At 50.0% G+C, this 13,415-nt stretch overlaps 5 protein-coding genes across 5 annotated transcripts; 2 read left to right on the top strand and 3 right to left on the bottom strand.

Annotated features, from left to right (window-relative positions):
* Positions 1-1,810: 1,810 nt before the first annotated feature.
* EJ05DRAFT_532549 (Brix-domain-containing protein) lies at positions 1,811-3,074 on the bottom strand (the record flags this gene model as incomplete). Its single annotated transcript, XM_033749079.1, has 2 exons — positions 1,811-2,995; positions 3,058-3,074. 2 exons carry the CDS (start codon positions 3,072-3,074, stop codon positions 2,002-2,004), a joined length of 1,011 nt encoding a protein of 336 aa, XP_033599195.1. The 3' UTR covers positions 1,811-2,001.
* A 1,115-nt stretch (positions 3,075-4,189) lies between these two features.
* EJ05DRAFT_426803 (subtilisin-like protein) lies at positions 4,190-5,152 on the bottom strand (the record flags this gene model as incomplete). Its single annotated transcript, XM_033741504.1, has 1 exon — positions 4,190-5,152. A coding segment is annotated over one exon (963 nt), but the record flags the coding sequence as incomplete, so codon positions are not given.
* Positions 5,153-6,685: 1,533 nt separating this feature from the next.
* On the top strand, positions 6,686-7,434 carry EJ05DRAFT_75829 (uncharacterized protein). The gene has a single exon (XM_033749957.1). The coding sequence runs from the start codon at positions 6,914-6,916 to the stop codon at positions 7,310-7,312; it is 399 nt and encodes a 132-aa protein (XP_033599193.1). The 5' UTR covers positions 6,686-6,913; the 3' UTR covers positions 7,313-7,434.
* An 805-nt stretch (positions 7,435-8,239) lies between these two features.
* EJ05DRAFT_441217 (MMS19 nucleotide excision repair protein-like protein) lies at positions 8,240-11,682 on the bottom strand (the record flags this gene model as incomplete). The annotated part of the gene is made up of 8 exons (XM_033741976.1): positions 8,240-10,504; positions 10,554-10,742; positions 10,792-10,940; positions 10,991-11,091; positions 11,140-11,275; positions 11,337-11,399; positions 11,459-11,548; positions 11,601-11,682. 8 exons carry the CDS (start codon positions 11,680-11,682, stop codon positions 8,240-8,242), a joined length of 3,075 nt encoding a protein of 1,024 aa, XP_033599192.1.
* Positions 11,669-13,280, top strand: EJ05DRAFT_454838 (methylenetetrahydrofolate dehydrogenase). The gene is made up of 3 exons (XM_033742455.1): positions 11,669-12,779; positions 12,828-12,917; positions 12,972-13,280. The coding sequence occupies exons 1-3, from the start codon at positions 11,955-11,957 to the stop codon at positions 13,059-13,061; spliced, it is 1,005 nt and encodes a 334-aa protein (XP_033599191.1). The 5' UTR covers positions 11,669-11,954; the 3' UTR covers positions 13,062-13,280.
* Positions 13,281-13,415: the final 135 nt, after the last annotated feature.

The following is a 13,415-nucleotide window of genomic DNA, read 5'->3' as shown; positions in this document are numbered from 1 at the left end:
AATCATAATCTCCTTTGTATAGTCTTCTGCTAAAAAAACACAGAAATCTCTTTTCCTATCCTCTTCCTCTCTGCTTCCATAACTCAAATCACACTATCTCTCCCCCTCTATCTATCTCTCTAACTCCCTGTCCACATCCACATCTCACCTACTCTCTCAGTATCATCCCCTTAAGCGTCCCTTCAACTACAGGTACCGCCATTGTACCACTCTACCATGCAGGTACAACATCCTATGCTGCATAGGTGACCATATAGATAGCACAGATGCCTTTTTGCAAGATAAGGTAAAGCTGTAGATATCCAGGGTTTGACGTAAGAACAAAGGCTTGAAAACTTGCGGGGAAAAAAACGAATAACTTCAAACAGACGTATGAGCAGTGGGAAGATAAAGGCATGCAGACTTATGCATCACACTGCATCAGTCCTAAGAGCTCATATGTCACTCGCATACCGCATGGGCCGGGTACTTCCCGTGGAGACGCCTCATACGTGCATACCTGTACATATAGCTATCCGCGAACACGGAGGAGAGGACAGGCGATCGGAACAGGCAGTACACATAAACAGCTACTCTACTCAAATCGCGACACAGACCACATGTGCAAGAGCTTACTATTGGAGATAGCACTACTGGATGACGGATATCACGCTCTTATTCCTGCTCTATACTAGCCGACCTATCTTCACCTTGTAATATGTCTGGTTCATCCTTGAGAAGTTGAGAGTTGGGATCCTGAATTTTGGATGTTTGGTCTCTGCACGTACACTCTTCATGCCTTGCGTGGGACGGTATGTGTTTTTGTAATGTAACGAATAGATGGGATAACTCGAAGACACTACTACTGCTGCCCCTTCTGAAACCCCCTGAAGTTCTCTCCCGATGTACCTAGGAATCAGAATCTAGCGTGATACAGACCATGGCTCGCTAGCTAGTCAAGAATATCAATGTAGGCATACAGGGCTGGTGATGATGCTGATAGTGCTGTTAGTGCTGCTGATGCTGATATTGAAAATCGTTAGAGCTGAAGGCGAACACGGAAAGGGGAGCTATTGTATATCGAGCGGGAGTGTTTCAATGGCTGTGATGGCTGCAATGATAACGTTGTGCGGTATATTGGGCTGCGTTTCGTTGTGAGTTTGTTTCGTCTCATTTCTTCTCAATGAGGAGAGTATGACGAACAGTCCAACGACTGACATAATGCCTAACACGAACACAAACCCAACCCAAGCCCATATCAACATAATCTTGGATGAACAGCTATTCCACTACTCTATACGACTCCCTACATAGACTGAAATTCCATTGATACTACATCTCCCGCACACCACATCTATATCAAGCTAATACATATCAACCTAGTGTAAAAACCACACGTAGAAACGGAATGTACATACCGACTAATATGATTAATATGCACTATGTGAGATATTCAGTCTGTTCAGACTATCCAGATTAGCTGAATTGTCATTACCCGTGGTCTCTGCTGCCACTCGTTATATCCAAATCATATAATATTGTATACAGTACGATGCCACACACACACACACACACACCACCACCAACCAAATCAGTATATACCAAGGGGAGAGGGGAGGTATGATAGTAGCAAGACATAACTTGGGTGTGTCTGTGGTGTAGAGGTATTTCTTACTTGGCTTGGGAGACAAGAGCAACGACGGTCACTATGTGCGTCTTGTGCGGGGATGGATCCAACGTAGTCATGGGTATGGAAGAATGGAGTGGGTGTTTCTGGTTCATCAGACTGCGCCGCTCGAGAGGGGGGCCGTGGTTTATGTGAGAGTAATAGACGAGGAGCAATGAAGGAGGTAGATATGGTAGGTAGTAGCTGCAGGACTACGAGCGATGCATACAGAGGAGCTCCTACTATGACAGTGCCAGAACGCCGAGAATACATGGATCCCTTATAATTGTAGATTTTGCCTTCACTGAAAAACGCCGGACAATGCTCCATCTCACTCACGCACACACGCTTCAGTACTACGCTACCCTCTCCTTCTTACCCACCGGCACACCGCCGTCCTCCTCATCACCGTCAATGCCATCACCAGTATCACCAACCATGGTCGCCGCGTCCTCGCCCTCAAACTCCTCCCTGCCCCTCTTCAAGCCCTTCATCTTGCGCGTCTGCATCTTGCCCAGATCCTGCTTGCCCATATGAATCCTACCAACCTTATCACCCATCAAATCCGTCTCGACATTCTTCTTGGCGCGCGCCTCCAGGCCCTTTGGGGTCTTAAGCGCCTCCTTCATCATATCCGGCTCCGCCACCCGCGTCCTGCCCACACGGAAATCAATCCTCGGACCCATCTCCTCGACCTCCACACGCGGCACCTTGCCACCCGCACGCTTCGTGCTCAGCAAATACACGCGGAAATGAATCGGCGGCATCTCTCCTGCATCGCTCCCAGCTTCCGCCGTGCTGATGTGCACCAGGTACTGCAGCCCGGCTACGTCGACCTTGCCGGCAGCCTCCTCGCCGCGCAGCAGATCGATAAACAGGCTGCGCGCCAGGGTATACGGCGATGCAACGGGACTCTCAAACGCAGCCCCTGAAAAGGCAAGCAGGGGCCTGAGCCCGACGGCAGGCTTGCGGGTCTTGAACTGTGCCAGGGTGCGCAGCGTGTCGGGCACGACGAGCAGCTCGAGCATGTCGAGCAAGGCATGGTCGAACATGCGTGCGAGCGTGATGCTATGCGGGCGCTTCTTGGACGAGTTGCCGAAGAGGAGTAGGGCGGCGTCGTTTTTGGCGCTGAAAAACTCGAGCGAGGAGGCATCGTCGAAGGGGTGGATGGCGTTCTTTTTGGTGAACTTTATGGCTTGCGGCCGCTTGAGTGAGTGGAGGTCTGTGAGGACGAGCGAAGCGAGAGAGGAGCAGGAGGTGCCTTTGAGGAACAGCGTTGTCTTGGGGTTTTCGTGGATTTGCGGGTCGCGCTTTTCAAGGATGCGCTTGGTGCGCGCGTTGCGCGGTTTGCTGGGGTAGGGTTAGAAGGCAAACTGTATTGGTGCGAGAGAGAGGTGAAGTGTAATACGTACACTTTTTGTAGACTCATGGTGCTGGTTCGTCGACTGTGTATGATTATAAGGTGGAGGTGTGTTGCCGCGCTGAGATAACTTTTTTCCCTTGCAAAGTTGCTTATCGATATCTGGCGTGCCAAGATTTCGAAAAAAAGTGGGACTAGTGCAATATGTACTGCCTCAGGCACAAGGGAACCTGGAGTTCAAAAAGAACCATAAAACAGAAGCACCATACCGAAGGGCAGATCCGAACCCGGACGTTCGTACTCTCTCGATTCCCTACGACCGCCTGGTCGACATGTAAGTATCTAATGAATCCCGGCAACCGATTGACCGATGATTACCCAACTTTTACTTGAAATATAAATGGGTGGGTTGGTTAGTGAATCTTTGCGAACTTTCAGAGCTTTATTGAAATTCTAATAGCTGTTACCCAGATATTGGGTGTGTGCAGTCCAATTAGTACTTCAGCACGTCAATACGTCATTACGTCTGGTTCACCACTCTTACGAGGAAATCTCGAAATGTCAATTGCGCGCGTCTCACTTGAAGCCACTGATTACAGCCTGTCAATTGCTCGCAACATCATGCATGTCTACTATTATAGCTACCAAACCGGGCGCTACCATCATGCAAATATTCTATTCATAGGACATCACAATATGCTCTCATCTCATCCCCATGTTGATCAACAAGTTCTAAATGACGGTCTTTGACCCTGACAGAGACATTAAAGCTCGCGCTCAGCAGAGCTGGTGGATAACAAGCCAAGTTATGCACAAGAAAGTAATAGATACGGGATATCGCTTCCGGAACGCAAATAAGAGAAAGAGAATGCACAGATCTGGGCCACGCTCTAAACACGAAGCTGAACGCCATCTGGAAGAGCCTGCTTCAGAATGAACTCCACCTCTTCGGACCTCTTCATCATGCTCATTGCTCTGGCTGCCCAGTGTTTCACCGTCGACACCGGCCCCATGACCTCATCACGGATGCGCATTGTCGTTGAGCGCTTGGTTTTCGAGCTTCCGCCTCTCTGCTCGTTGTTGACGAGGATCTTTGCATCGCCACTCTGGGTCTTCCCAGTAGCGACATCGGGCAGGCCATGCTGAGCGAGGTAGGCTTTCATAGCCGCGGGGTCTCGCGCAAGGTCTTTGTGCTCACCCATGAGGTAAGCGATGACACCGGTGACGTGAGGACACGCCATGCTGGTGCCAGAGAGGAAGTTGATCATGTTGTTCGCAGTATTCCATGTGGACAGAATGTTCTCGCCAGGCGCGTAGACGTCATTACAAGCGCCCGAGTTTGAGAATTTGGAGATCTTGTTCGAGATGTCCATGCTGCCGACGGTGATTGCAGGACCTTTGGCGCCACCAGATGAGGATGGAGAGGCAGAGCAAGAGTCCACAGCATTGTTTCCTGCCGCTACGGACGCGTGGATCCCGTTCCCTACGGCCGTTTTGATAGCTGTGTCGACCGCTGTCGAGATGGACCCAAGACCCCACGACATGCTCATAACTGCACCTACATAACCCTCCTCTTTCTTGCGGGCCTCATTATGATTTATGACCCAGTTCATGCCCGCGAGAGTGGCAGACGAGCTTCCAGCCCCGTCGGCACCAAGCACTTTCACCGCCCAGATATTCGCACCAGAGGCCACACCAAAGTAGTCAGCCGCTGCCGTTCCAGCAACGTGAGTGCCGTGCCCATCGCCATCTGTATTGTCGCCGTCGAAGGTGAAACCGACCTTTGCACGACCTCCAAAGGCTTGGTGGTCGACATTGACGCCCGAGTCGACAATGTAGATGTCGACGCCCTTGCCCTGAGTGGAGTCCGCTCCGTTGAAGTTGTAGGTGAAGGTAGAGTCCTGGGGGTTGCCGCTAGGAGTAGTGGCGGAGGATACACGCTGGAGACCCCATGGCGACTTTGCACGACTACTGAGGGAGCTGATATGCACGGACTGTTCGACCATGGAGACATCGGGGTTCTGGTCGAGTAGGTCCAGACAATGGCTCTTCATGGAAGCTACGAAGCCACGGAACGCGCTATTCTCGAAGGTGTACTTGACATCGTCATGCGAGGAGGAGAGATTGAGTTGAGCCAGGACCTCTTCAACGCCGGGAGGGGTTGGTTTGTCAACATCGAAGATGACCACATACTCCTTGCCGCCAGTTGCATGGGCTGCAGGTTCGATTGTGCCAGTCGGAACGGTTTCGGTGGTGGAAGGCGTGTCTTCGGCGTGATTGCTGTGAATATCGGCGTCAAGGCCAGGTTCGTTGCCAGCACCATCAGAGCCAAATGTACCGGTAGGGGCAGTAAACACTGCGCTCGTGAAGAGCAAAGAGAAGGTCGATGCGGCAATGGAGAAGCGCATGTTGAGAACGACGGATTGCGAAGACACCGAGGTCTTCTAAAGGAGATTTTAGGAGGCGTTGGACCTCTGAAGAGAAAGGAGCGTGAAGTCTGCGAGTCAGACAAGAAGAGCTCTGGAATCGGAGTGTCAGTAGAACGCTCTTCTCGGTTGGGACTTGTAGACGTAGATACAGCGAATGTGGAGACCAGACCGGTCTTATAGACAACGAATGGACAGCGGTGAGCCACAAGACAATGCTGGGAAGAGAGAGTGTAGAGAGAAGAGAAGAGTAAGGAGGGAGGTAGTGTTGGCAGCAATGGTGCAGTCACGGTAGCATTGTGCAGGCAAGTGCGAACTTGACTAGATTGGCGGGGTGAATATCTCGCCAGGCACGACATTGTGCAACGACACGAGGTATGTTATAGACAGATACAGCCACAGCAGACATAATACAATAGAGATAGAAAGTAATAGAAAATAGAGTACACACCTTCGAGGTTAAGTGCGATTTTGTGGTCGTAGCGGTCAAGAACAGTGATTTAATTTGAACGGAGTGATACGACGGGAACCAGAATGAAGGCTAAACGGAAGAGTATAGCAGATTATCTAGTTAAGGCGAAGTATACTCGAATATAGGCGCTCGCGGAGGCCAGGAGTTTGAAGAGAATATCAAAAAGAAAGAGAGAGAGAGAGCGAGAGTAAACAATGAAGTGGAATGGGAGCTAGTCCGTTCTAGGCAATGCCAAAGGAATAGTCGAAACCTGCGCAGGCAAAGATTCGAAGAAAAGAAGAAGTGTGTAGAGAGAGTGTGGAACAGAAAAAGGCCGGGTGCGAGAACTTGTACCAGCAAGGAAAACGAGTTGGTCGATAGCAGAAATGAAGAGAAGTAATAAGGGAGGACAAACAAAAGGGTTTAAGATGCGGCCCACTACGCACCACCAATGCTGGAGCTACACACGACTCTCATCTCTGGATGACCCACAGGCCGCTGAAACATGTCGGCGGCCACCACGCGAAAGCCAAACCGTGGTTCTCTTATGCCCTTACACGCCCAGCCAACGATGATTACCGCAGATCTGTACCAAGGTAGTCCGTGGCGGTGGGCGGTTGCGTACCTCGAATCATGCCGTGGCCCACTCCCGAAGCTGCTGCTTCTTGGACGTACTTCTTACAACTAATTACCATCTGAGCGTGTATTGTGGGAGAAGGTATGACAGCGGGTGATTGGGTGTTACAGGCACGGTTTCCGCAAGGGCGCTGTGGACTGCGGCATCTGCAACGACAAAGGACCCGAGGAGGATTCGGTAATCTGGAGACGTGAGGAGGTTAGAGTATGAGGAACCTCCAGAGTGAGTGCTGTGTTGCTGTGTTGCTGTGCCTGTCGTTTGACACCCGACAGTGCGCGCCCGGAGAAATTAGAGACCCGCACGAGGAGGCGGCCATGATTGGCTGCCACGTGCTGAAACAAGGGACTCTCCTACTTATTAATTGTTAATTAATCACTTGAACAATCCAGTCCTCATGGATTCCAGCACAATGAATGGGATGGGATGGACGGACGATGGATCGATCAAGTGGGCCCGTCAACCCTGGAGATTCTGCATCTACCGCTCGCTGGTCGCGTATCCTCAACCGCCGCCCACAAAACAGCCTCCCTCACCCACTCATCCACAATCCCTCTCCTCATCCACAACACAAGACTGTGTGACTCCTCCCAGTCACACTAATCCTTTGTATCACACCTCCTGCAGAATACCAAACCATAACGCGCCACCACTTTTCCATTCTCCGACTTCTCCATTCTCTCTATCTCTCTCCCTTGCATCGCCCGTTGGCCGCAATCATAACATCCACGTGACGCGATTCCTTGTCTGTGGCATTTACACTTGTGGCACATGCAGGTGGGGCCCGTCCGTTTGAACTTTGCCTCAGCTTTCGGCGCAGCCCCCTGATCACCTCCACCTTGGCCGCCCTGTCGGTCCTATAGAGGTCCTAGCCATGTAGATACTCCAAAACAGCCGCCGAAAGTTTGTATTAGTTAGTAGTTTATCGTTGCTATATCTCCGGCCTGGGCCTAATATCTTGTGTGGAGCCGCGTATTTCTCCCACAGCACAGACGGACAATAGCCAACGATCACAAAGGAGTCTAGCACTGCATCCTACGCTAATAACTACCCGCCCGGCATTCATGTTTTGACTGTTTGACATATAGAGGTGTAGGATTCACTATTATCGTCATCGTCATGATCAATTTATCGTAGTCAAATACTTTTCGTAGATACATCCTTTGGCAATATTGTCTATACCTCAGGAGACTCTCTGCGTGCCCGTGCATGTTCTGTCTTCGGAAAAAATTCAGAACTCGCCTGGGCTCCCCCTCCCGACGACATACGTCATCACGAATTTTGTGTTGGGTCGGAGGTGCTAGAGGGGAAACGTGCGCTCGCTCTAACTTAACGCATGAATCTGGGCTGCCCGTGGGATGGGCGTGCATGAATGTCTGGGAAACAGTGGTCAGACAGACTGCTGGCTACGAACTCTGTTAATGTATGTCAGATAGATTGCCATGACAAAGGAGTCCTGTTTGTTTTGTTTTTTTGAGTTTTTTTCGTCTTCGGTGGCGTATGTATGTATGTGTATTTGCAAGTTTGCAGGTTTCGCTTCTACGTGTCGTCGCATCGACCGTCTGCTCTGTATCGCTCGTTGGCATAATATGAATTTGTTAATATACGGTAGTATTGCGCGGCTGTGTCACTTCGGACTCTCATACGTTTTCGAAACAGTTTCGTAGATCCTGCTCCGATCTAACTACATGTCATTGGGCAGTCCAACTGTTTACCTACCTACCTACTCCTCCTCATCCTCCTCGTCCAAGTCGAGCCACTTACTTCTGCATCTCACCGCTTCGCTCCGGACCGATCGCTTGCCGTCATCCAGCGCTGCCGTCAGCCGCTTGACCACCTGTCTGCGAAGCGGGATTGTCGTCTCTTGCTTTAGACTGCCCGGAATTGTGGCCAGGCATATGAGCGCCACAGCCCGCACCTGAGTCGGGTTGCTCTTCTGGTCCGTCGTACTCAGCAGTCGTGTGATGACGCTGTTTGCATGTTCCTCAATGGCGGCTGGGTTGTGCGTCAGGATGTCGATTATGTTGCCGATGCTGGCTTCTTTGACATACGCTTCCTCTACCGGTAGGTCGAGGGACTGCAGAAGGAGAGGCGTGAGCGATGAGAGGTCGTGCGAGAGGATGTTGTAGGGCAGATAGCGAAGCAGTCCGGCGACGGCGATGAGGTAGTTAGTCTTCGTCGCGGCGTTTGCGGCGCGGAAGGACGCTGCGATTGGAGGGACGAGCATGTTGAACGTCTTTTGCTTGTGCAGGCCAGATACGGTGCAATAATTCTCCTTGGTGAGCAGGTCGTCTGGTTGCAGAAGAGTGCTGAAGCCTCGCGCGATCGTTCGTCCATAGTCGATGTTCGACAGAGCTTCTAACAGTGACGGCAGTGTTTTGTTCAGTAAGCTGCTATTGCGCAGTATCAGACCTTTGACAATAGCAAACACAACACGAATGGACTGGCTATTCAACTTCGCAGAAGTTAGAAGCTCCATTGGAGCATATAGTACCGGTTCTAAAGTTTTTGCAAGTTCTGCATTCGGTATGAACTTGTTAATAACGAGTGACAGCTGCTTCAGTGCTGCGGCTCTCACCCCGCTCGTAACACTCTCTGCTAAGCAGAACTTTACTAGTGCCGTCACCATATCATCGAGCTTAATCGGCGGTGATGCTTCCTTGCACAAAGAAGCCAGCACTTGTGTCGTTACGATCATATATCTTTGTTCAGCGCCGAATGTAGACGAGAAGGGAGGGACTGATTCGTTAGTGACACCCCGGAATAGAGTGAAGGCCTCCTTAGACATCGAGATATGCACTGTCAATGGTAATGGTCGTATGATGGTACCGCAAATACGTCCCACCAGATCCAGTACAGGCTCCGATTGGAGAGAGGAGTTGTGTTGATCTTGAGAGTCTGTTATCTGTGAGAGGAGAGGGAGAACCAGATCGGTATAATGTGTCGCGTTGACTTCGATGTCCATTTTCTTGGCTCGATGGGTAAATGCAAAAAAGACTGCAGTCAGAAGATCGCAGAGGAACTTCGTCGATGCTTGTTGATGAACTGCAGCCTTCAATTTACTCTTCAGCCGTATTATGACCGTCTGAAACAGCTTGTCCTCATCTGCAAGTTTCGCGAAAGCTTCGAGGACTGGAACATATTTCGTTGTCGCTCCAGTATCGGTGTCGGGCAGGTTTGCCAAGAATGTAGGAAATGCTTTGTCAATGACGAGTTGGGGTTTCTGATGAGCGATCTCAACGAGAGCACTAATGGCGGCGGTTTTGAGCTCATCTTTGCCGTACGACTCCTCAGTGACAACAACGTTAGAAAAGTCAATAACCAATGAAGATATCTGATCGTCACTCAACATCTCCCGGATCCTACTGAGCTGCAGGAGGCCATCGAGAGCTGTAAGCCGGAACGATACTTCTTTGACAGGTGCGGACGATAGATCACTGCTCATGAGATGCAGAGCTTGCTCGCCATATTCTACAAATGCATTTGGGGGTTTCTCAGCGATGTCATCGCCAAAACGCAGACTATGCATGGAGCGCCAATCTCCATACACTTCGATGTCGGCTTTCATGATACTACCGAAAACTTCCAACAGCCCCCTCCGCTTCGGGAAGTTGTCAGCAGTATGATATAGGCTGAAGAAAGTCGGTACAATGCCTGAGATGACTGTGTTGGTTGCTTGTGGAGTCGTAGCCGCTACGCTCTTGACTATCCGCCCGGAGGATGAAGACTGCTTTGTAGGGGCGTCCTCCAGGTGTTGGTTACATTCTTTGATGATTGGGCCCAGATAAGCATTCAGCTGCGACTGTGTTCCTAGTGAAAGCTGCCTGGCAATACCAGCCAGACAATTCAATGACTCTGTAGCGAGATCCTCTTCCTGGACATTCAGTATCTCGAATTTGAGCGCGTCCCATAGAGTGATTGCATATAATGATATTGTCTGGAAACCATAGTTTGATATGCAAGCACGCAGTGTCGACAAGACATCTCGCTACAAATATGTCAGTCGGACTTTCGCCTTGGACTTTCAAGCTTCATACCTTTGTGTTCAATGAGGTGGAATCCAATTTGTCCAGTAAGGCCGGGAAAGAATAAGGAGCAAATACAGATGTGGAAGCTATACAATCTCGCAACCGGTCTTTCAAATCCTGGGCCGTGATGCCATAAGGATCATCGGGCGGTGGCTTGAAAGTGATAGGAAAATAATTGAATACGGCGTCAAACAAATCCTGTCCTATATTAGCCAGAAAAAGACCAAAGAATACCTTCATATCGCACCTGAGTATCTTTTCCAGTATCCCATTCCGTCATCGGAACCTTCAAAATTGAGAAAACTATCATGAGATTTCGTGGGTCTTTTTCGCCATCAAAGTATGAAATAAACCGGGACAGGAAATCGGGGGTAGTTGAATGAACGTTTTTAATCGCTATATCCTATTAGCAGGTCGTCGGCGCCAACAATAAAGGCGAAAGTTACCATCTCTATATTTCGCCATCAGTCTATCTACTAATTGCACTATAGGGTATCTCTCGCTCTGTGTTCGAAATTGCCGTACCGGGTTTGTATGGTCTATGAGTCTGACCAAGTGTTAGCACAATGCCGACAGATTCTATCGTATCACATACGTCGTCATCACTCCAGAAGCTCTTGCACTGTCCCATTGTCCTCGTTCTTCAAGAGCAAGCAGTCCTTTGGCACACGATCCTATGCCCTCAGTATCATCTACGATGCGCGACAGGATGAAGTCGCACAAAAGGCCCCCTATACATCCTTAGCATCTTGGTATCCCTGTTCGAGAGTAGCACGCGTTTCGTGTACGTACGTTGTTGCAACGAAAGGACTTTTGGAGGCATGGCTTCGAGCACCTCGGCGAGGTAGGACATAGCTGGCGATGCGATCAGTCAAAAGACCTCTTATCAAGTTCTGGACGCAAGTAGAACATACTCCTGCCCCTCGTAGCCGGCTCATCATTGTTGATATATTCTGCGAGGCTTTCGATCAAATCTATAAGTTTCAATTGCTTGTTCTGCAACTCTTTTCTCAATCAGCCCTATGGACGCGGGGGTTTGGCGGGGTATTTGCATACTCTCAGCAGATCCTTGGGCTACGCGGTTGGCTTCCTTCTTGCTCTTGTCATACTCTAGGAGGTAGAGTTGGATATCGGACATGCTGAGTCTTGTCGCAGCTGGCGCATGGCTGTGGACATAGAGCAGCACGTTTGAGCAGAAAACCACAAAACGCGACCTGCGGATGACGCACAGCGCACGGACATTTTTTGGACTTAGTATGAGGGCAATTTTTGACGAGGGAAAAAAGCTGATAATCATAATCTGGGCATCGATGAGATTTGGCATTCGCGCGGACAAATGAAAACTTTTTGAGCGAGACGTTCGCCTCAATTTGATTGATCTCTAGCAAGTCGGGATCATTGTTCTGCATCATGTCCGCAGCAGCGGAGGCCACGCCGAACTGCAAAGTTGTATCCGCAAACGTCGTCGCCAAAAAGCTGATCGCAGAAGTTAACGATGGCCTAAAGGGGCTGGGAAAAGCTCCGCTGCTCGTGGGGTTTCTGTCAAGTGCAGACCCAGCAGCACGAACATACGCGGACTGGACAGCAAAGACATTCAAAGACAATGGCTTTGCATTCGAGCTCCGCGAAATTGACCGCGACCTCCTCGAAGACGCCATTATTGAGGCCAACCACGACTCGAATGTCGGCGGCATCATCGTCTACTACCCTATCTTTGGCAACCGTCAGGACCAGTATCTGCAGCAGATTGTAGACATCTCTAAGGATGTCGAAGGGCTCTCTCACCGCTACTTGTTCAACATGTACCAGAATATCCGCTATCTGGACGGGGCAGAGCACAAGAAAAGTGTGCTGCCCTGTACGCCCCTAGCTGTAATCAAAATTCTCGAGCATCTGCAGGTGTACAACACTATCCTGCCCTATGGAAACCGACTTCATGGCCACACCATCACAGTGATCAATCGAAGTGAAGTCGTAGGCCGTCCGCTCGCAGCACTGCTCGCAAACGACGGCGCAAACGTGTACTCCGTCGACATCAATGACGTGCAGCAATTCACTCGTGGGGAAGGATTGCGCAAGAAAAGACACGAGGTGACTGAGCTTCCAGGCTGGACAGTGGCAGATTGCCTTCCCAAGAGCGACGTCGTAATCAGTGGTGTGCCGGGAGATAAGTTCAAGGTACCCCTGAACTACCTTCGTGAAGGTGCAGTGTGCATCAATTTCTCGAGCGACAAGGTAAGGCCATGCCTTCGTGACACGTACCAATATCACTGACCGAGCTAGAACTTTGCTCCTGAGGTGAAACAAAAGGCCTCTATCTATGTTCCGGCCATTGGAAAAGTCACAATAGTTGTGCTTATGAGGAACCTCCTGGTTGGTGTTTCTGTGTGGACCAGCCAATAGTTTTTGCGTGCTAACGGCTCATAGAGGATCATCCAGAACCGGCAAGAGTCTGAGACACGACCTGCTGACGCTGTAGAGAAGAGCGGGACCATAGAGGAAGCAGCTCCTGCTTGATCAACTCAGATTTGGAATGTAGAGATCTGTTCATACCCACCTGCAAATCACAGGAATACGACAAAAAGCCTATTGACAGCCGTTATAGACGATAATTTCACATCTACCACCTTGTTCATCAGCAGCCGCTCTGTCGACTGCGAAGACTATACATTGACCTTACTGACACGCTTCACATATCCATAAAAAAGATCGCGGCAAAGAATACACAATTATGACCGTACATGTACACGTAGTATCTTGACTGCGTCATGCTGAACATATATCCTTCCCATGCAGCCTTTCTGTGTCCACCAAGATGCTGGTGTCTTCTTGAAATATTCTCATCCGTATACCACTACCCATTAGTTGGCA

This window comes from Pseudovirgaria hyperparasitica (genome assembly GCF_010093815.1).
Source record: "Pseudovirgaria hyperparasitica strain CBS 121739 unplaced genomic scaffold EJ05scaffold_11, whole genome shotgun sequence".
In the NCBI taxonomy this organism is placed as follows: Eukaryota; Fungi; Ascomycota; class Dothideomycetes; order Acrospermales; family Acrospermaceae; genus Pseudovirgaria; species Pseudovirgaria hyperparasitica.
The sequence above is the reverse complement of the archived record's forward strand: the minus strand, read 5'-3'. Positions and strand labels throughout refer to the sequence as shown.